Source organism: Acipenser ruthenus, chromosome 35, assembly GCF_902713425.1.
Source record: "Acipenser ruthenus chromosome 35, fAciRut3.2 maternal haplotype, whole genome shotgun sequence".
NCBI lineage: Eukaryota > Metazoa > Chordata > Actinopteri > Acipenseriformes > Acipenseridae > Acipenser > Acipenser ruthenus.
In genome coordinates, this window is record NC_081223.1 from 10935810 (window position 1) to 10958754 (window position 22945).

General features: G+C 40.0%; 1 protein-coding gene and 1 gene segment (V, D, J or C); both read left to right on the forward strand.

The window, feature by feature from the left end:
* Positions 1-2684: 2684 nt before the first annotated feature.
* On the forward strand, positions 2685-8462 carry LOC117968293 (uncharacterized). The gene is made up of 6 exons (XM_059007686.1): positions 2685-3272; positions 3803-4153; positions 6433-6741; positions 6949-7065; positions 7656-7726; positions 8200-8462. The coding sequence occupies exons 1-6, from the start codon at positions 3227-3229 to the stop codon at positions 8224-8226; spliced, it is 921 nt and encodes a 306-aa protein (XP_058863669.1). The 5' UTR covers positions 2685-3226; the 3' UTR covers positions 8227-8462.
* Positions 8463-14497: 6035 nt separating this feature from the next.
* Positions 14498-21112, forward strand: LOC117965042 (M1-specific T cell receptor beta chain-like). The segment is given in 6 exon segments: positions 14498-14638; positions 14736-15065; positions 15729-16091; positions 17178-17294; positions 19013-19074; positions 19905-21112. Coding segments are annotated over 6 exon segments (1029 nt in total).
* Positions 21113-22945: the final 1833 nt, after the last annotated feature.

Here is a 22945-nt window from a genome sequence, read left to right on the forward strand (position 1 = left end):
GTGAATTATGCCTGGTCTGTTCAACAGCTGTTTTTTTAAAAAGAAAAAATGTTTAATGTACCGGTGCACCCTCTGGTGGTGGCGTATTGGAAGTACAAGTGGTTTGAGCGATTCCAATGTTAAGAGTGCCTTGCAATGAAATAGACCACAGCATTACCAGCAGCTTCACAAAGGATTGGGACAGACAGACGCACAGACACACCGACAGACAGGCTGACTGTCACACAGTGTGAGGGTGAGCCGAGTGGCTGATGTTAAACAGGAAAGACGAACAACCAAAAGTTTAGTTTTTAAAAAAAACACAACTTTATTTGTGAACAAAAAGACAACTATTTGATCCTGGATAGCAGTACAGTATTTCAGGTAAGATTTCGAAATGTCACAGTTTGGGGAAAAAAAGTGGTGTGCAATTAAATATTATTTATTATTCAGCCGGTTTCATTCGACTTTCTGAAGCAAAATTGGTTAATTCTACAGGGTGATGCAAAACGTTTCTCCAGCGCGGTAGCGGTGAAGTGAAACTGGAAAACGATTCAAAACTTGGAGGTGAGGAATAGGGTCTGAGGACAGCTGACCATCAGACTCCCCCTGATAATGATCATTTTAAACAGATATTAATCGTCTGAACTTTGCACCCGTTACAAATCACAAGCAAGAAGGAAAAAATAAAAAAAAATAAACTACTGTTGAAAAATTATATCAAAACGCAAAACTAACATCAAAACACTCCAAAGGATTTATTATTATTATTATTATTATTATTATTATTATTATTATTATTATTATTATTATTATTATTATTATTATTATTAATAAAGGGGCATTCAGAACAGAAAATAGGAGGCACTTTTTTACACAGAGAATTGTGAGGGTCTGGAACCAACTCCCCAGTAATGTTGTTGAAGCTGACACCCTGGGATCCTTCAAGAAGCTGCTTGATGAGATTCTGGGATCAATAAGCTACTAACAACCAAACGAGCAAGATGGGCTGAATGGGGCCTCCTCTCGTTTGTAAACTTTCTTATGTTCTTGTGATCTTATGTTAACTTGAAATCTCCAACTGTTTAAAAGCGACAATCATGAGCAGCAATAGCAATAGCTTACTGTATTACAGTGTATATTTAAAGGAGAGGAAAATGCCTATATCAAATATGTTGTTATTATTTTGGTTTGTATTTGTCCAATGAATAACTAAATGTTTTGCAAATTTGTTTGATTTAGCCGATATTTTACAAAAAAAATATTACAGTTTGTTTTTGTTTGTTTGTTTGTTTTATTTTAAGCTGTGTGTTTGTGTGCCTGTATATATAAATATATAATTTGTCTTTACAAATCTGTAGCTGCACTTCCTATATTTTATCACATGGTGGTGCCACTGTCCAGCGTCTGCGAGCGCTCTTGCAGTATAGGAAAGAGAACTCCACTCTCAACACTGCAGAGCGCTCTGCAGTATAGGAAAGAGAACTATAGTATAGGAAAGAGAACTCCACTCTCAACACTGCAGAGCGCTCTAGCAGTATAGGAAAGAGAACTCCACTCTCAACACTGCAGAGCGCTCTGCAGTATAGGAAAGAGAACTATAGTATAGGAAAGAGAACTCCACTCTCAACACTGCAGAGCGCTCTAGCAGTATAGGAAAGAGAACTCCACTCTCAACACTGCAGAGCGCTCTAGCAGTATAGGAAAGAGAACTCCACTCTCAACACTGCAGAGCGCTCCAGCAGTATAGGAAAGAGGACTCCACTCTCAACACTGCAGAGCGCTCTGCAGTATAGGAAAGAGAACTCCCCTCTCAACACTGCAGAGCGCTCTGCAGTATAGGAAAGAGAACTCCACTCTCAACACTGCAGAGCGCTCTAGCAGTATAGGAAAGAGAACTCCGCTCTCAACACTGCAGAGCACTCTAGCAGTATAGGAAAGAGAACTCCACTCTCAACACTGCAGAGCGCTCTAGCAGTATAGGAAAGAGAACTCCACTCTCAACACTGCAGAGCGCTCTAGCAGTATAGGAAAGAGAACTCCACTCTCCACACTGCAGAGCGCTCTAGCAGTATAGGAAAGAGAACTCCACTCTCAACACTGCAGAGCACTCTAGCAGTATAGGAAAGAGAACTCCACTCTCAACACTGCAGAGCGCTCTAGCAGTATAGGAAAGAGAACTCCACTCTCCACACTGCAGAGCGCTCTAGCAGTATAGGAAAGAGAACTCCACTCTCAACACTGCAGAGCACTCTAGCAGTATAGGAAAGAGAACTCCCCTCTCGACACTGCAGAGCGCTCTAGCAGTATAGGAAAGAGAACTCCACTCTCAACACTGCAGAGCGCTCTAGCAGTATAGGAAAGAGAACTCCACTCTCAACACTGCAGAGCGCTCTAGCAGTATAGGAAAGAGAACTCCACTCTCAACACTGCAGAGCGCTCTAGCAGTATAGGAAAGAGAACTCCACTCTCCACACTGCAGAGCGCTCTAGCAGTATAGGAAAGAGAACTCCACTCTCAACACTGCAGAGCACTCTAGCAGTATAGGAAAGAGAACTCCACTCTCAACACTGCAGAGCGCTCTAGCAGTATAGGAAAGAGAACTCCACTCTCAACACTGCAGAGCGCTCTAGCAGTATAGGAAAGAGAACTCCACTCTCAACACTGCAGAGCGCTCTAGCAGTATAGGAAAGAGGACTCCACTCTCAACACTGCAGAGCGCTCTAGCAGTATAGGAAAGAGAACTCCACTCTCAACACTGCAGAGCGCTCTAGCAGTATAGGAAAGAGAACTCCACTCTCAACACTGCAGAGCGCTCTAGCAGTATAGGAAAGAGAACTCCCCTCTCCACACTGCAGAGCGCTCTAGCAGTATAGGAAAGAGAGCTCTTCTGAGCAGCAGATGTATTCTGCATACCGGCTTCCCAAACACTTCTGCAAAGTTGCACACTTTTATAGACTCGTATTTAGGATCATGCCGGTCCCATTGCTTTGTGATCCTCTCTGAGCAATGTCGTGCCCGTTGCTTTGTGATCCGCTCTGAGCAATGCCCTGCCCGTTGCTTTGCGATCCTCTCTGAGCAATGCCGACGCCCACACAGTTGGTTAAACATCACCGAGCGAGCTGAGAGACCCGCCCCGTATGTAAGCGCAGCAGATCTCGCTTCAGTGTTGAAAGCACAGTGGCGCTGTTTAGTGCGGGCTGCACGGCGCGTATTCAATCACACTGCGCTTCGGACTCCAGGAGCGATGGCATTCTGTTCTATCGGCTGCCTTTTGGTTTTGGTCGCTCTCTGTAAGTATGCGATTATTCTGACATTGATTTGATATATTTAGATAGATATCTATAGATATCATTTCATTTTATAATAGGGATTTCAAACAGCTCGTCTTTTGCAGCAAACTATGACTAGGTTTAAGTAAATAAGAAGTGAAAGTTGAAAAATTGATTTTCTCTTATAGTTTTGATATAGTGAATAAATATTTAACGCCTGGTGACTGATGCAGTACTTGGTCGACATTTTTACCATTTCAATCCCAACTCTGTTTTAATTAAATAGTTTATCTATATAGTAATTAAATACATTTATTGTTTATATGTATTTATTTGAATTTAATTTGAATTTGACTTTTTTTTCAAATAAAAACGACGTGCCTGTATAGCAAACTGAATAATAATAATAATAATAATAATAATAATAATAATAATAATAATAATAATAATTTAATCAGTATTGTCATCATTTTCTTGTGCGTAAAGTATAGGAGAATTTGTTTTTTTTATTAGTTTGTTTTAATTAATTTATTTTTCGTATTGTTTTTCAGATGGGCTGGCGGAACCAGTAACTGACTCCGTCCCGCCGTTACACACCGCGGAACCGGGCGGGAATATCACGCTGAAATGCGGAGTAGATCTAAGTAAAATAAACCAATATATAGCTGCTTGGGTTACCTGGTACCGGCAGGAGCCGGACGGGCGAATCCAGATCGTCACATCCCTGAGCACGGGCTACTTAAAAGAGGGCCGGTATTCCGGAGGGATTGACGGCAAGAACGGACAGTATAATTTAACCATTGCGGACCTCCACAGAACCGACTCGGCCGTGTATTTCTGTATAGTGAGAGCAGCAGCTCTCCAGTTCGCATCCGGGTCCAGCTCCAAACTCGTTGTATCAAGTAAGTACCGTCACAGTAACTCGGTTCTGGAAGGAGGAATCCGTATCGAGCTGTTTTAAAATGTATTTTGGTTCTGTTTGTTGAAGTAAGGCGAATGGGGTTTCGCTGGCTGGGCATGGGCGTAAGTTGTTGATGTGAAGCGGAGGGAACACGAAGCCACTTTTTCAGGACCATGTGGCTTGAAACCTGGTTCCAGGAGACCGGGAGACCTGGTTTGAGGTTTGCTGTATCAAACCCCAAGTCTCCCTGTGCCGCACAGTGACCTGAAACGTCTCCTGAAACCAAGTTACAAGCCTCAGAGCGGCTCCGTGTTCCCTCAGCTTTAGATAGGCATTGTGTCTGAAAATATAGACCATTGGAATAGATGTTTTTATGCTGATTAAGCAATAGCGTGTCTGAAAATGCATGTCATTATTCCCTTACAAAAGTACCATCGTTAAAACATAGCAGCGCTTAACATAAGGAAGCATTGTAAAGCACAGAGAGGTCTGGTAAAGCATAGGGAAGCATTGTAAAGTACAGAGAGGTATGGTAAAGCATAGGGAAGCATTGTAAAGCACAGAGAGGTCTGGTAAAGCATAGGGAAGCATTGTAAACACAGAGAGGTCTGGTAAAGCATAGGGAAGCATTGTAAAGCACAGAGAGGTCTGGTAAAGCATAGGGAAGCATTGTAAAGCACAGAGAGGTCTGGTAAAGCATAGGGAAGCATTGTAAAGCACAGAGAGGTGTGGTAAAAGCATAGGGAAGCATTGTAAAGCACAGAGAGGTGTGGTAAAAGCATAGGGAAGCATTGTAAAGCACAGAGAGGTCTGGTAAAGCACAGGGAAGCATTGCAAAACACAGAGAGGTCTGGTAAGGCATGTTACAAAACATGCTAAACTAAAAGATTCTCATTGTAAAAGCCCAGCAAATTGTAATAAAGCACAGAGAAAGCATGATAAAGCCCACGCAAGCATTGTGAAGCACAGTGAAGTATGGTAAAGCGTATTAATAAAACAATCTGGCAAAGCAGGGTAAACTATGGTAAATGCAGAGCGTAACCGTGGGAAAAGCATGGGGGGACCGCTGCAAAATTGCCGCGCAAATGTATCCTGGTAACCTAACCCAACAAGATGCTCGGATATATTGTGAGAAGTGTTGAATTTAAATCAAGGGAAGTAATGTTAAAACTTTACAATGCATTAGTAAGACCTCACCTAGAATATTGTGTTCAGTTCTGGTCACCTCGTTACAAAAAGGATATTGCTGCTCTAGAAAGAGTGCAAAGAAGAGCAACCAGAATTATCCCGGGTTTAAAAGGCATGTCGTATGCAGACAGGCTAAAAGAATTGAATCTATTCAGTCTTGAACAAAGAAGACTACGCGGTGATCTGATTCAAACATTCAAAATCCTAAAAGGTATAGACAATGTCGACCCAGGGGACTTTTTTGACCTGAAAAAAGAAGCAAGGACCAGGGGTCACAAATGGAGATTAGATGAAGGGGCAGAAAATAGGAGGCACTTTTTTACACAGGGAATTGTGAGGGTCTGGAACCAACTCCCCAGTAATGTTGTTGAAGCTGACACCCTGGGATCCTTCAAGAAGCTGCTTGATGAGATTCTGGGATCAATAAGCTACTAACAACCAAACGAGCAAGATGGGCTGAATGGCCTCCTCTCGTTTGTAAACTTTCTTATGTTCTTATGTTCTTATTTGTATAAGGGTACTGTGCAGTAATCCTTTTGGAATTGGAACCCTGTTTTTTGTAGTTTCTATAAAGAAACGTTCTTAAATATTGGACAAAGGAAGGGAAGGGTTCTATAAAATGCGTTCAAAGGGTTGGCAATAGAATCATCCGAAGTTCCATTATTTGAATTTTCATATTCGGAATCCCTCGTTATAAAACGTTTAACCCTTTGCAATCCAAAACGCCTAATATGTTAAAAAAAAATGACAAAAAAAAAAAAAAAAAACACCGAAATTATTCGATGGTCTTTGACGGTCTTTCACTCGGACCCTAATTACACTGTTTTACATTCAAAGACAAACACTGACAAATGAAATCAAACAATATGTGATGATGATGATGATGATGATGATGATGATGATGATGATGATGATGATGATGATTAAATTATACTCGGAGGATAATAAGAGCACGCTTTGGGTTTACAATGAGAGGGAACAGCAGAAAGTGAGCGGTGTGAAGAGTAACGATAACATTTGATCCCTGACGTCAGCTACTTCACTTTGTTTTTTCATGATTACTAAACTTACAATGTATGTGTTTACTCAAAGACCCGCTGACTGTCCCGAGTGTGGAGTTATACTCTCCGGGTCTGTTTGAAGGCGATTCGGACTGGACCGGGCCGGTCCCGGTGCTGTGTTTGGTGAGAGACACGTCTCCGGGGCGGCACCGAGTCCTCTGGACTATCGGCGCCGAGGCAGCCGCGCCGGGCAGCGCGGAGGAGGGAGAGATCGAACCCGACGGGTCCTATAGTGTGCGGAGCTACGTCACAATCAGCGCGGATCAATGGAACAGCGGCGCTATAAAGTGCGAGGTTTACAACGTCACAGAAAAAGTCTCTGCGTCACACCGAAGGCAAGGTGAATTACGCAGCTGAAGGGTCATTATTTGAAATTTGAGCATAAAATATTTACAATGTAAAAAAGCTGCTTTTGCATATTCTGTTAAAGAACACACACTTAAAAACATAATCATAATAATCATAATAATAATAATAATAATAATAATAATAATAATAATAATAATAATAATAATACTAATGTGTATTGTTAATATCTGTGGCGCAGTTTTTGTTTCAGATTGCGTTCCTGTGTTGTTTTACGGACTGCCCCCCGTTCTCCTGCTAATTCTGGTCGTAGTGTCTGTGGCGTGTGTTTACAGAAGACTTCATAAAACTAAAACCGGTAACTGCTGGATATTCTCTTTGTGATCGCTGGTGTTTCTGCATTTGAAATATCCGCATACCATTCATATCATATACACTAGACCCTGTTTATTGCATTTTTACTGAACTATGAAGTATTACTCTGTAAGTCGCCTTGGATAAAGGCGTCTGCTAAATAAACAAATAATAATAATTACTATAATTAGGAGTTCCCAGTTCAAATCCCAGCTCAGCCACTGACTAACTGTGTGTGTGTGTGTGTGTGTGTGTGTGTGTCTGTGTGTGTGTGTGTGTGTGTGTGTGTGTGTGTGTGTGTGTGTGTGTGTGACCCTGAGCAAGTCACTGAACCTCCTTGTGCTCCGTCCTTCGGATGAGACGTAAAACAAACGAGCTCCTATTGGAAGTGACTCTGCAGCCCCAGCAGCAGCAGCAGCAGTTGTTGATGATGCAGAGTTCACCCCCTAGACTTAAGTCGCTTTGGATAAAAGCGTCAGCTAAATGACTAAATAATAATAATATATAAAAAGTCAGTTATATTTATTTGATTGCATTTTTACTGAGCTATAAAGTCTTACTATAATAACATTTTTTTTTTTTTACAATCTATAGATATCAAGTCCAGCGATGCTCCATGTCGTCCCCAGCGCCCCGCCCGACACAGAACAGTCCAGGATTACTCGGTAATCAATCTGATTCAGGGTTTTATTTACTTATTGATAGACAAAGAGCAGGAGAGGCGAGACCTTTCATTGGACTAACTAAACAATAATTAATCCCAGGCTTTCAAGACCTCAAAGGTCTCTTCTTCAGGTGAAAGTAGAAAATAGGTATTATTAATGCGGATAGGGATTCTCAACCAGTTCACAAATCATAGCCAATACATTTATAGAAGATATTAAATAAAAACGATATACCTGCTATATGTAGCACACACTTGTGTGTCTAATTACAACGTGGCTGGTGTACAGTAATATGTAACCAATGCACTATTGCACAACTAATATGCCATTGTAGATAAAACTTGTGATCCTAACTTGCTGCATCCTTGTAGTATTACTGTACTTAATGTAAACTACACTGTATTTAAATATGAGGCTTGCATTGTAACCCTGTGCTGTCCTGTAACACCTGAACCCTTTCTCTTTCTTCTCAGACGGAGTACGCATCGCTCAATCTGTGACAGCCGTGGAGAGAGAGAGAGAGAGAGAGAGAGAGAGAGAGAGAGAGAGATAGAGAGAGAGAGAGAGATACTCTTTCAATTCCAAGTCCAATTCACTGTGCATTTACATAGCAGTTAGTAAATACATGTGTAACACAATTACAATGTTATTATGCATTGTTACAATGTACTTACTGTGGAAATCTCTGTGCTCGATATAACCCTATCCCTAACACTAACCCTAACCCTTTGCTGATACAACTTATATATCGTGCAAAAAGACATCCACACTAAGCACTTTGTAACCATGCATAATACCATTGTAATGATGTGCCAGTCCGCATGCATTTATCAAACACACAGTAATGAGAGACACTTCATGTCCAATATTACCTATTTGTATTGAAATGAACTTTAAACAGCTGGACTCAAATTCAAGCAAGCCTCTCATGCTGCACGCCCACAAATCTTTTTTTCTCTTTGTATTATTCTAAACTTCTTGCATATTATTATGATATCATATAAAACACATATTTTGCTGTAATACTAATTTAAATAATAATAATAATAAACGTGTTTGTGAAAAAGGATTTGAACAGGTGCAGTCTTCTTCGGTGTGTTGTTGAGAATCATGAGCTGTGATCCATATTAAAAGGTGATGTTGTTGTTTGAAGATAGCACTCCTATTAATACAAGTACAGGAACACTAAGAATCTTAACATGAGTGCGATTGCACACGTGGGGCTACCTGGGATTCGATTCCCATTGAAGTTCAAGTTTATTTCTGCAACCCCTCAGTAGTTCATTAAAGTTGCATCAACTCCCATAGTAATTATTACATTGTGTGTGTGTGTGTGTCGTCATTGGAAGGGAAATTGTATAGACCCCAATGCAGGGGAGTCCAATCCCAGTCCTGGAGCACCGTCATTCCACTCCAGGTTTAACAGATAACATTATCATTATTTATTTACTATTATTTATTTTTTAGCAGATGCCCTTATCCAGGGCGACTTACAATTGTTACAGAATATCACAGCATAAAGTATCACATTATAAAATATCACATTACAGAATATCACATTGCAGAATATCACATTACAGAATATCACATTACAGAATATCACATTATAAAATATCACATTACAGAATATCACAGCATAAAGTATCACATTATAAAATATCACATTACAGAATATCACATTACAGAATATCACATTACAGAATATCACATTGCAGAATATCACATTACAGAATATCACATTACAGAATATCACATTATAAAATATCACATTACAGAATATCACATTACAGAATATCACATTACAGAATATCACATTATAAAATATCACATTGCAGAATATCACATTACAGAATATCACATTACAGAATATCACATTATAAAATATCACATTACAGAATATCACATTGCAGAATATCACATTACAGAATATCACATTACAGAATATCACATTATAAAATATCACATTACAGAATATCACATTGCAGAATATCACATTACAGAATATCACATTGCAGAATATCACATTGCAGAATATCACATTACAGAATATCACATTGCAGAATATCACATTACAGAATATCACATTACAGAATATCACATTATAAAATATCACATTACAGAATATCACATTGCAGAATATCACATTACAGAATATCACATTGCAGAATATCACATTACAGAATATCACATTGCAGAATATCACATTACAGAATATCACATTACAGAATATCACATTGCAGAATATCACATTATAAAATATCACATTGCAGAATATCACATTATAAAATATCACATTACAGAATATCACATTATAAAATATCACATTGCAGAATATCACATTACAGAATATCACATTATAAAATATCACATTGCAGAATATCACATTACAAAATATCACATTACAGAATATCACATTATAAAATATCACATTACAAATATCACATTACAAAATATCACATTGCAGAATATCACATTATAAAATATCACATTACAGAATATCACATTACAGAATATCACATTACAGAATATCACATTACAGAATTATTATTATTATTATTATTATTATTATTATTAGTTATTTATTTCTTAGCAGATGCCCTTATCCAGGGCGACTTACAGTCGTAAACAAAAATACATTTCAAGAATATCACATTACAGATAAGAGCAGCTATAAAGAACAATACAATCAGTAGCAAATAAGATCATATTCAAACAAGAGTAAAATAGAGAATACAGTAAATAATTACAATTAGGAGCGAGTTCGACTAAGAGCAGTTAACTCATAGTAACAGTATTTACTCATACGAGTAAAGTCTGTTAAGAGCACGTAGTGAAAGATGAGAATGATTTTAAACAAGAGCAATTAGAAAAATTATGAATAAGGAGACAGATAAGAGTAAAATCAAATACAAGATACGGGAAGTAGTTATAATTCAGAGCAGTATAATGAACTACTCCAGAGATCTGGATGGGGGGTTATTTAATCGATTCGATAATTAAACGATTTTGAACAGGGTTTGGAACACAGACCCGGAGTGAACGGGTCCGCTTTGGCCGCCCCTCACTCCGGCGCTTTTGGCAAGGTTTGTATTTTGTGTTTGCTCTGAACGCGAATGCCCTGATTTTGAAAGCCTACCTTTTTTTCTAAAAAAGAGAAATCGTTCGTGCAATAAAATGGGATGCATATCTAGCAGAACTCGTCCTGAAACGATGACAAATGTTTAAACTATTAACTTAAAGCAGCGCTCAAACTCCTCCCCCCCTCCCCCATGCAAAAACGCACCGATTCTAACCCTGCATACACGCACGCTCGAGATATGAAGCATGCATATGCTGACGTGCCATATTCATATCTGATGAAAGAAAGGAGCCGCCTTCGTGCAGAAATACCCTTCTGTCGATTGCAGACTAGTGGAAAATCACCTCGCGCTGAGAGAGCTCGTTGTGGGTTGTTGCTGAGACCACGAGTCAGACTGAATACCCCTGTGAAAGCAGAGTGCATTAAACCGCTCCACAGCCTCTATCTAGATACACATGAGCGGACAGAATAACTGAATACACCTGCTGACCGCAACAGAACCACGAGTTAAAAATACACGCGTGCCCACATGGAAACACTAGAGCAGGGTGCGTGCATGTATCTTATTTGTCTTATGTTGGTTTGTTTGCGCGTCTTTATGAATTCATGAAATGACCACAACGTGTTTATTTTTAGAGCATATAAAAAACAAAACACGAGCTGATTTTGAGGGACACAAAATATGATCAATGAATTGATCCGTCTTTTAATACGAGACACAACAGGCTTTTTTAGCGAAAGAAATTGCGCATTGCAGAATTTGCTAATAAAGGCATTTGTTATTTTACTAAGGGAGTTATTCGGTTAATAGTTAATACTAATATAGTTAATATATAATATAGTTCATATTTTATTATATTCAAGCTGTTTTGAAAACGCTTATGGTATCTTTAAAACCATACAGTTCAATATAATGTGTGCCGCTTTACGCGTAAAGATCCACGCAAGACTCGAGGTGTCCGGTTGCAGCAGCGACTCAGCGAGCCTTTAGAATCTCGTGCCGGATTTGTGTGCTTCAAAACAGGAGGGGATGTAATTGTTATAAAACGAGAAACAAATTCGACAACACCGACGCGCTGAAGCGACCATTAAACACGACCTGTTAGTTAATTGCATTTGGAAATAAAACAGAACCGGAGCAGTCTGTAATGAACGCGCCCCTTTCACTGCTGAACGATTTGTTTAAAGGAGCTGTTTCAGACTGAAAATGAAATGCAAACTCTGCGTGTTAACTCGGCGCAGTGAGCTGCAATCCCCTATTGACTACAATAGCAACATATTTTCATGTGGATTTTAATAAGCCTGTTCCACGACGCACGGCAATGCACGCTGAAGCATTGTAAAAACTAAAACAATCCGCGGCTCTACATCAAGACAAGCTTCCAGACTCCACAATGAAATGCACGAGTGTCTTGAGATTATTAATGATGAAGTGAACGTTATTATTATTATTATTATTATTATTATTATTATTATTATTATTATTATTATTATTATTATTATAGTATTTGGTCTAGGGTGCCCTTTTCAAATGTGTGCGTAAAGTCGCTTTACCGTTTCAGATATATTCATTCTTTACCTTTCTGTTGTTTGTCAGATATTTGTTTTATTATTTAAATTCTGTTGTAATTGTAATATAAAGGCACCTGGTCCCAGGACTCAGTGACATGAGCGATGTGGGGGGAGGGTGTGTGTGTAACGGTATCGACCCGCACAATGGCCGTTAATTCGGGTTTCAGTGCTTGTGGTTTATTATTTTCCACTGAAGATCAGCACCAACACGTGGTCGTTTCAGATGGACGAATCGATCAATAAGGTACAAAAACCACCCATGCATTTTTAAAAAAAATCTTTTGTTATATATAAATATATCTAAGTATTGTTTTGAGTGTTTTGAGACAGGAAATAACAGACAGCCTCTCTTCACTTGCGCAGTAAGGTCCCCTTCCCCCTCAGAACCAGACTCGACCGCCACGCCTGTCTGATCCACACAGCACCGCGCTTCTTTCCGTGTCTGCAGAGCCCTGTGAGGCGGATTGCAAACGAGCGCCTTGTCTCAATGGAGCGCTTAGTGCGTAATAGAATGATCCGCATTCTAACTGTGGCAACATTCTATTCTGAAGGCAAGTCGCTTTTCATTATTATTATTATTATTATTATTATTAGTAGTAGTAGTAGTAGTAGTAGTAGTATGTAGACAACAATTTACTGTTGCCAATGATAGTGTACTTTTGCTGTTAAATATTTTATGATATATTATTATTATTATTATTATTATTAGATTTTGATTCATTGCCAAACCCTTATTAAAAGGTATATGTTCATTGAATAACGATGTGGTTCTAAATATTGTTTTTCGGTAACACGTTCCATGAAGTGTCTCTAATGACTGTATTCACAAACATGTGGGCTTACACATCATTACAATGGCATGGTGCAGAGTTACCATGTACTTAATGTGGAAATCTGTGTGCTCGATATAAACCTACCCCTAATACTAACCCTATCCCTAACATTAACCCTATCCCTAACACTAACCCGATCCCTAACACTAACCCTATCCCTAACACTAACCCTATCCCTAACACTAACCCTATCACTAACACTATCCCTATCACTAACCCCATCCCTAACACTAACCCTAACGCTTTGCTGATACAATTCTGTGCTTGCGTATATCGTGCAAAAAGATTTACACACTAAGTACATTGTAAGTGTGCATAAAAACACTGTAACTATGTGTAAGTAATGCTAAGCATGTATATAAATACACAGCAATCAGAGACACTTCATGTAAAGTGTTTACAATTACTGGAAGAATTCTTCTTTAAATCGCATGGCGCAATACCTTTCTATAGGAGATGCATCCTCAACATTAGTCCTGTTTTATTATAATATCTCTGGGTCAATCGCAACGAATCAAAAGGTATAATTCAGTTCAATATTTGCTCTAGGTAAGACTTCATGTTGTGATGTTTAAAACGACCGCGTAAAGGGATCTAGCTTTGTTTTTTAAATGTATTTGTATCTATTGCAATCAGGTGGATGATCTCAACACTGAAATATGCAGTTAGCAAAATAATTCATCCATTACAGTGTTTAAAGTATTATTTCTATTCTCCACGCAACGTTTGCAATAACATTCCTGGGTCAATCGGAACGAACCAAAAGGAGCGTCCTGACTGGGGATGATCGCGGGGTCAGTACGGAGGACGGGACTAAACCAGCACCGAAGTTAATACCAAGTGCCATGAACTAAGGCGCTCAAGATAGACCCCCAGCTGCGTATTAAAATGTGTCTCAATTGCAACGAACCCAAAGCAGCTGCTGTTCCCCTCTAGAGCAGGGCTTCCCAAACCGGTCCTCGGTACCCCCTGCTGGGTTTCATTCCAAATGAGCTCTCGATTAATTAGACCTTTTGACTTGTTTTCAGCTCTTAATCAGCTGCGTATTTCAAGTCAGCTGTAACATTTTATAAGCAACTCGAACTCTGGAACTGTTTAAGAGCTGAGAACAATAATTAAAAAGGTCTAATTAAGCAAATGATCATTTGAATGAAGGGTCTGGTTCAGTGATGGAGAGCTCCGTTCGGATGAAAACCAGCAGACACACACAGAGGGGTCCGCATGACCGGGGCTGGGAAACACTGCGCTAGAAAAATAACACTCTTAAAATAGAATTAGCTGGAACCAATCAGCGAGTCCACAACTTTGTTCCCCATCTGTTTTCGTTGCAATTGGTATAAGTTAGTACGCAGCTGGGGATGATCCCGAGATTGTACCGTATATTAGCCAGTCTGCAGCTTAGTGCACAGCTCCGTACTGAATCTACAAGTGCGTTGCAATTGACCCATGCTGTCTGTCTGTGTATTATTATTATTATTATTATTATTATTATTATTGATAATTTATTTGTTTATTTTTCTTGCAGTTTTTCTTTTTCTCTGTGCAAATCCCGCTTATTATTTCGCTCGGGTCGGAGAGCCGGTTACCGTCCCCTGTGTCTTCGATTGGAAACTCGAATCTGCAGATCTGCTCCGCTGTTTCCGAGACAACGCAAGCGGAGGACTGAGCGAGCCGTTCCCTGGTGAATGCGGAGATCCGGGCTCCCAATGCAGGATCACCCGCACCGTAGAGAGCAATAGAGTCACGCTAACAATACGGGACACGCAGAGAAACGATAGCGGGCGATATTACTGCGCTGAAGTGAGTGGCAGCTCTCTGAGATTCTCAAACGCGTCCGTTGTGATCGTGTCTGGAGGTGAGTTTATACTGCATCACTGACTTAATAATAATAATATTTAAATATGTACGATAATCAATTCATACTTTTGGAGAAACGTTCAGTAACACTTTATATTCAGTGTCTCTGATTACTCTGTGTTTGCATAGCAGATACTTTATAAATACACGCGCACTTACACATCATTACAATGTTAATATGAATTAACTTAACAAGCAAAGCTTTTTGCAAGATGCATGTAATTACACAATTGTATCAGAAAAGGGTTGGGTTTAGTGTTAGGGTTAGGGTTAGTGTTAGGGATAGGGTTAGTGTTAGGGTTAGGGTTTGTGTTAGTGATAGGGTTAGTGTTAGTGATAGGGTTAGTGATAGGGATAGGGTTAGTGTTAGTGATAGGGTTAGTGTTAAGGATAGGGTTATATCGAGCACAGAGATTTACATTGTAACTATGCATAATAACACGATGCTTCATACCTGTATTTACTAAGTAACTGCTATTGTAAATACACAGTAATTAGAGACGCTGCATGTAGTGTTGCCAAACGTTTTATTAAAATATATTAGAGAGCGCAAGTTATTATTGAATGTAAATACCCTGATTGCCTTATAAATTCAATGCTATAAATGTAATTAAATACAGATTATTATTATTATTATTATTATTATTTCATTAAGTTTCAGATGATTCCTCTGTGAATCCGTCAGTGTCTATCCTGCCCCCCCTGGCTGTCTCCGGCAGCGCGCCCGATTCCAAGGCGACCCTGACATTAGTGTGTCTAATCCGGGGCCTCTCCTCGCCCTCGGTCCGGGTCCGGTGGTTCATCTCCGGTAACTTCACGGCGGAGGGAACGCCGAGCTCCGGGATCAAAGTGAAGGAGGGCGGAGAGGGACAGGGAGACGGAGAGAACTACGCCGCTACAAGCCGCCTGACAATCCCAGTGGAGACGTGGAGAAGCGGGGCTGAGTGCGCATGCGAAGCACAGCTGGACTGGAACACTTCTATCCGCAGCGGGAATGTTTCATACGCTGGGATTCACGGGGCGGGTCAGTAATCTCTCCCTTTCGACTCTTTATCATTAATGAGTCATTTAACAGACGCTTTTATCCAAAGCGATTTACAGAGACTAGACCAGTGCTGCCCAAACCCGGTCCTGCAGAGCCCCTATCCAGCAGGTTTTATAGGTAACCTTTAATCATCCATTTCTTAACACCTGGAAGAATTTCACTGTGATCAATTAAGCAGGTGATTTATTAAATGAAGTCCTTTAGAGATCAGTTGGTACAAAAAATGAACTACCCTCTTCAGCCCTCAATGGGCTGGATTACATTCTGGGGAAATGTCATGATTTATCTGTCTACTGTCATGACTTATTTAAGGTGGTATGGCTGAATCATAATTTTTGATAATTTTGTTTTGTTTAATTTAACAATTCCTGCTTTGAAACTTCATGTTGTATTTGATTTTTGTATAATGTATTACATTTGTATTCAAACATGAACTAAACATAAACCAAAACTAAAATTGTAATCCAGACCGTACCACCTTAAATAAGTCATGACACTAAACAAGTCATGACATTTTCCCAGCATGTAAACTGGCCCAATGACCAGAGTTCCCTTAATTGAACAAGTTATTTGCTTAATTGATCAATAACTTCCATCTGTTCCCAGTCTTTAGTCTGCTGCAGAGTCACTTCCAATAGGACCTCGTTTGTTGTACGTCTCATCCGAAGGACGGAGCACAAGGAGGTTCAGTGACTTGCTCAGGGTCACAGTGAGTCAGTGGCTGAGCTGGGATTTGAACCTCCTGGTATCAAGCCCCTTTCTCTAAACACTGGACCACCAAAACTCTTATTTTCTAACATTTATATTAAAAAAAAAAGAATAGGCTGTAACAGGCTTGAGAAACAGATACAAGCTTTATGTTTGTGTATTTGTACCTGTGATTATTATCATTGCTTGGGTTATTTAGGATAAGCAGAGTAAACATGTTAATGTGGAGAGTTGTTTACTTTTTAGTGTAACTGTCATTCTAATTGTAATTACTTTAACGTAATTGTAATTGAAATTGTACTCAGTTGTAATTGAAATGTCAGTAAACAACTCTGCTGTAACTGTAATTGAACCCAGGTCTGGTTGCAGAGCGGTGCCTGGTTCAGTACGCCGTGTTCTCCGGGGTCTCCCTCCTCGCGCTCTCCGCGGCTCTCTGCGGCTGCGCGCTGTGGACCCGCCGCCGCTTCAAACCAGGTACCGTCCCGGCCGCTCCCTCCCTGTGCGCCGGTGCGAGTTTATAGCGCTACAGCCAGTGATGGTTCTGCAGCGGGCTAGCGAGTCAGTGCACCGCATTGTAAATCTCTACAGATATGATTTCATTACTGACAGAAACACTTTCAAAATGATTATTATTATTATTATTATTATTATGACGATGGTGATAAATATTGTTATTAATATTATATTAGTATTATAAAACATAATAATAATAATGGTGACGTTGTTAAAATGTATTTTGTATTTATGTAGTTTTGTTGCATACACACACACGCACACACACACGCACACACACGCACGCACACACACACACACGCACACGCACACGCACACGCACACACACACAGAGAACACGCAGTCCAGTGGCCACGCCCCCTGCTCGCGCCGCAGTTCTGACTGAGAGCTCTCAGCTGTCAGTCTCGCGCAGATACACAACACAGACCCCGTTCAAATATCTCGACTTTAACCGACTTTTCAACTCTCCTTTAATAATTCAATTGATACCTGTTGAGCCATTCGTGTATCTCAATCACAACTCAGAAACGAGTTAATAGCAAAATTGATTTGATTTACGTGTTTTTTTTCTGTGAAACAACCAAATTAAGCTTTAATTTTTGATTAACAAGCAGAAACGAGATCGCAACGTGTTAATAACGACACATCTTTATCAAAGCTACAATGAAAAATAAAGTATTTGATGCTGGACTCACAATCGTTGTGCGTGACTGTATTTACATAAGAAGAGTCGCTTCTGCTTTGAAATGAAAAAGTCAGACTTACGATTTAAAAGCCCATTTAGTTGTTTCACAGGGAAAAAAATAAATAATTAAATCAATTTTACTATTGACGCGTTTCTCAGGATGTGATTGAGATACACGAATGGCTTAACGGGTATCAACTGAATTCTAAAGGAGAGGCGAAAAATCGGTGCAACTGGAAAACACAGAAAATGAGAAACCCTACTTATGAGAAGTGGATAAACGCCATATTGCCCAAATTTAAAAACGGGTACACGCCGTTTACCTGTGTATACCCTTACCTATTTAACATGATACACAATAAACCCACATTAGAAAAATATATAATAATAATAATAATAATAATAATAATAATAATAATAATAATATATATGACAGTTACCTGTAGCTGTGACTTTCAATCTTGGCTGCCCGTTCTCAAATCACCTCAGGAGAAATTTGAACAACTTTTCACACTCGCGAGCCCCTGGGGAAGCTCGAGCTACCTGGAGTTGATTGTGATTGGTTAAGAGAAATAACCCAGGCGCTGGGGTAAGATCTGTCCCTGCTCGGAACGGTAAACAACCCAACAAAGTGACCCAACACACGTAACCCCATGGTTGGGTTACAAAAATAACCCAGCATTTTTTTAGAGTGTATAGATATTAGGACCCCAGTGGTCTGTGATGAAGGGGAGGGGTCGGGTCTCTCTTTCTACACCAGCAGGTGGTATTACTGCAGAGTGCACGGGCTTCATTTCTGTGCAGTTCTTAAGCAAGGTTACACAGTGTCTGTATTATAAGAAAGACGTTAAGAAGCAGGTTACCCGCGGGGCTGTTTCCAGCCGCTTCTCCCTGCCGCTTATTACCGCGGCCCGGGGAGACGCTGTTGGTATTCAATAGACACTCAGCCTCGTTCTGAGACTCTGTCAGTGACGTCTCAAATTTGCATTCCCAGCGTCCACTGAAGACTCCACGCGTGTAATTTACAAAAGGACCCCCGGCAGCGGAGATACAAAGGTAAAGTTGACATATTCAGTTCATGCATTAGACTTTTTTCATTGTTCTTTTTTTACAAACTCGCTTTTTATCTCAGTTGCTTTCTAATTGTATAATTAAAACCACTTTTTTGTCACTTTTTTAATTTCAATTTTATAGCATTTTGTGTTAAACCGTTTTTCATTCAATGGTTTAATTGGTTGTGTGTGTTTGTGCGTGCGTGCATTCGTCTGTGTGTGTGTGTGTGTGTGCGCGTGCGTGAGTGAAGCGCTTTCTGATCCTATAGAAATGTACATTGTATTGTATTGTATGCAAGTCAATGGGATTCAGTGTTTCGCGTCTATAGTAAAGCGATCCCTTCAGCGCACGGCGTCGAGTGCCCCAGGGGGATCAGTACAATCTGAGACGGCGTTGAGGTTTTTGATACTCGTGCATTCAGGGCTCTATTCTGACTTGGTTTACGCGTGATTTACGCGCTGGAAGAAGGGTTTACATGCCCACGAATGGTAAATACAACACCATATATGAGCATGTAAGACCTAAACCAAGTCAGAAAAGACCCCTCACTGCGTATTCTGATAAGAGCTGTCCTGTGATAAGAGCGGTGGGCTTTCAGAAGGGCCGTCCTGGATTTGAACCCCTTTCGTGCAGGAAATCTAGAAAATAGCTGAAAGGGTTCATAATGAAGCCAATCCGCGGCCGGCTGCGCCGTGCATCAGTGGGGTCCTGTTCTCCTGTGACAGGATTTGGAATCCCAATTGAAAGTTATTGGCTGGGAGGTTCCGCTATTGGTATATACTGTAATATTATTGATGATATATTATTTAATAAACCCTGTTGATCTCTTGCAGAGGAGAGATGAAGAGGACAACCTGGTCACCTACGCGAGCTTGGAGTTTGAATCCCAGAAGAAGAACAGAAAGAAGAGACGCATATAATAATAATAATAATAATAATAATAATAATAATAATAATAATAATAATAATAATAATGAATCCTTTGGAGTGTTTTGATGTTAGTTTTGCGCCTTGATATAATTTTTCAACAGTAGTTTTTATTTTTTTCTTGCTTGCTTGTGATTTGTAACGGATGCAAAGTTCAAACGATTAATATCTGTTTAAAATGATCATTATCAGGGGGAGTCTGATGGTCAGCTGTCCTCAGACCCCATTCCTCACCTCCAAGTTTTGAATCGTTTTCCAAACTGGCCAAACATTTTGCAACACCCTGTAGAATTAACAAATGTCGACTTCATAAAGTCGAATGAAACCGGCTGAATAATGAATCATATTTAATTACACACCGCTTTGTTATTTTCCCATACAAACTGACAAAAAGTTGAAAAATGTGACATTTCAAAATCTAACATGAAATAATATACCAGTATTACGGCTTCCTAATGGTAGACTTTTTTTCTATATCATTTAATAGTTTCTTTGATGACATGATGTTAAATAAAAGAGGTAAACTATGTTCATATAGCTTTTTTAAAAATAATATCTCAGTCCTAAAATTCTAGATGAGGCAAAACTTTTGCCCAGAGCTGCACACAGAACTGAACCTGTTTTAACCCTTCGAGGTACACAAGGAATCAAGCGCTTGCTGTTCAAATAGTTTCTTCTTAAAAAATACCTTTGAGAGCGACTCAGGAATCACGAGGAGGAAACTGTCCATTTGGACGATCAGATCCAGTCTGACACTTCATTTTAAACCCCGCTGTTTCGTGCACCTCGTTGCAAACAATAAGAAAGCGCGCATCGTTTCTATTCGTGGGACGCACGTGTTCCTTCTACCTTAAAAGGCTCGTGCGTTTCTCTGAGATTTCTCATTGGTTTATCAGATTTGATGGACAGTTATTGGAATTGTAATAGAAATATCAATGGGCTGGAATAAGCCATGCTGGTGCAAATATAACACGTGGTGTTTATTTAGCCTTTGAAGAAGACCCTCTGAAATTGTATAGAAACTGTCTCTATATCAAAACTCTGTTGCGTGAAATTACGCCAGCATGTTCTTCATTATTAAAAAATAAATAAAAAATACATCAATAAACTTGATTCTGTGGCATATTGTTTATTACTGTACATTTGGATCATTTCTAATAATAATAATAATAATAATAATAATTGAAAAAATCTTGGCATATGTTTTTTTTTTTTTTATTCAATTCCCAATTCCAATTTCTATTCTTTTTTAACACAATTTCAAAACACATCGCTGATCAGAATTGCGTTAAAATGAGCTTCTCGCACGCACGCACGCACGCACGCACACACACACGCACGCACACAGCAATTCAGTCTTATCAATAATGCAATTTATATAAGCTTTTTTATCACAGTGGTTCTGTTGTTTTATGGCAGCTGTATAATAAATGGAACAGAACTACAGAACTGAAACAAAGAACACAAGACTGCTGCGGTTTGATGAACTGCAGGTCAGAGTCTGCTGTCCGCAGGGTTTTTTTTATTATTATTGTATTTCTGTTTCTGCATTAGATTTGTATTTGCTCTGAAGCAGTGCAGTATTTAAAAAAAAAAAAAAAAAAAAAAAAAAAAAAAGCGGTACAAGACTGCCCCCCTGTGGTGGAAATGAGGTGATGCACTGAAACTTTCCCAAGTGTGTAACAGCTCTTGCAAGGGAGAGCCTGTCTCTTTGGTAAAGAGATCTGGCTCTGAAGAGCGTGATGTACTGGGTTTGCACCCGGTAAGGGGGCTGGTTCATTATCTTCTCTGTGCTTTACTACACTGTGCTGTGCTTTTACCAGGGGGACACCACACCAGTAAACTTTGAGAAGGGGGCTGGTTCATTATCTTCTCTGTGCTTTACTACACTGTGCTGTGCTTTTACCAGGGGGACACCACAGCAGTAAACTTTGAGAAGGGGGCTGGTTCATTATCTTCTCTGTGCTTTACTGCACTGTGCTGTGCTTTTACCAGGGGGATACCACAGCAGTAAACTTTGAGAAGGGGGCTGGTTCATTATCTTCTCTGTGCTTTACTACACTGTGCTGTGCTTTTACCAGGGGGATACCACAGCAGTAAACTTTGAGAAGGGGTCTGGTTCATTATCTTCTCTGTGCTTTACTACACTGTGCTGTGCTTTTACCAGGGGGATACCACAGCAGTAAACTCTGAGAAGGGGGCTGGTTCATTATCTTCTCTGTGCTTTACTACACTGTGCTGTGCTTTTACCAGGGGGATACCACAGCAGTAAACTTTGAGAAGGGGTCTGGTTCATTATCTTCTCTGTGCTTTACTACACTGTGCTGTGCTTTTACCAGGGGGATACCACAGCAGTAAACTCTGAGAAGGGGGCTGGTTCATTATCTTCTCTGTGCTTCACTACACTGTGCTGTGCTTTTACCAGGGGGATACCACAGCAGTAAACTTTGAGAAGGGGGCTGGTTCATTATCTTCTCTGTGCTTCACTACACTGTGCTGTGCTTTTACCAGGGGGATACCACAGCAGTAAACTTTGAGAAGGGGGCTGGTTCATTATCCTCTGTGCTTTACTACACTGTGCTGTGCTTTTACCAGGGGGATACCACAGCAGTAAACTTTGAGAAGGGGGCTGGTTCATTATCTTCTCTGTGCTTCACTACACTGTGCTGTGCTTTTACCAGGGAGATACCACAGCAGTAAACTTTGAGACGGGGGCTGGTTCATTGGGGGGAGGGAGAGGGAGGGCTGAAAGAGAAGGATGGTGATAGTGATAGAGAGGGAAAGAGAAAGGAAAGAGAGTGGGGTATTTATGTGAGACAGCTTGAGAGACACAAAGGAAGCTGATTTTACAGCTGTGTATTGTAGGCTGTGTGGCCCTTTGATTTATTACAGTTTTAGCTGAGAATATATGAGAGTTTTTGAAAATTATTGGGAAGTGTGTGTGCGT

Bases quoted from the DNA above. Each gene is read 5' to 3' on its own strand.
- LOC117968293 (XM_059007686.1), top strand. From the start codon at position 3,227: ATGGCATTCTGTTCTATCGGCTGCCTTTTGGTTTTGGTCGCTCTCT. The intron at 3,273-3,802 runs GTAAGTATGCGA...ATTGTTTTTCAG, and splicing joins TTTGGTTTTGGTCGCTCTCT to ATGGGCTGGCGGAACCAGTA. The intron at 4,154-6,432 runs GTAAGTACCGTC...GTTTACTCAAAG, and splicing joins CTCCAAACTCGTTGTATCAA to ACCCGCTGACTGTCCCGAGT.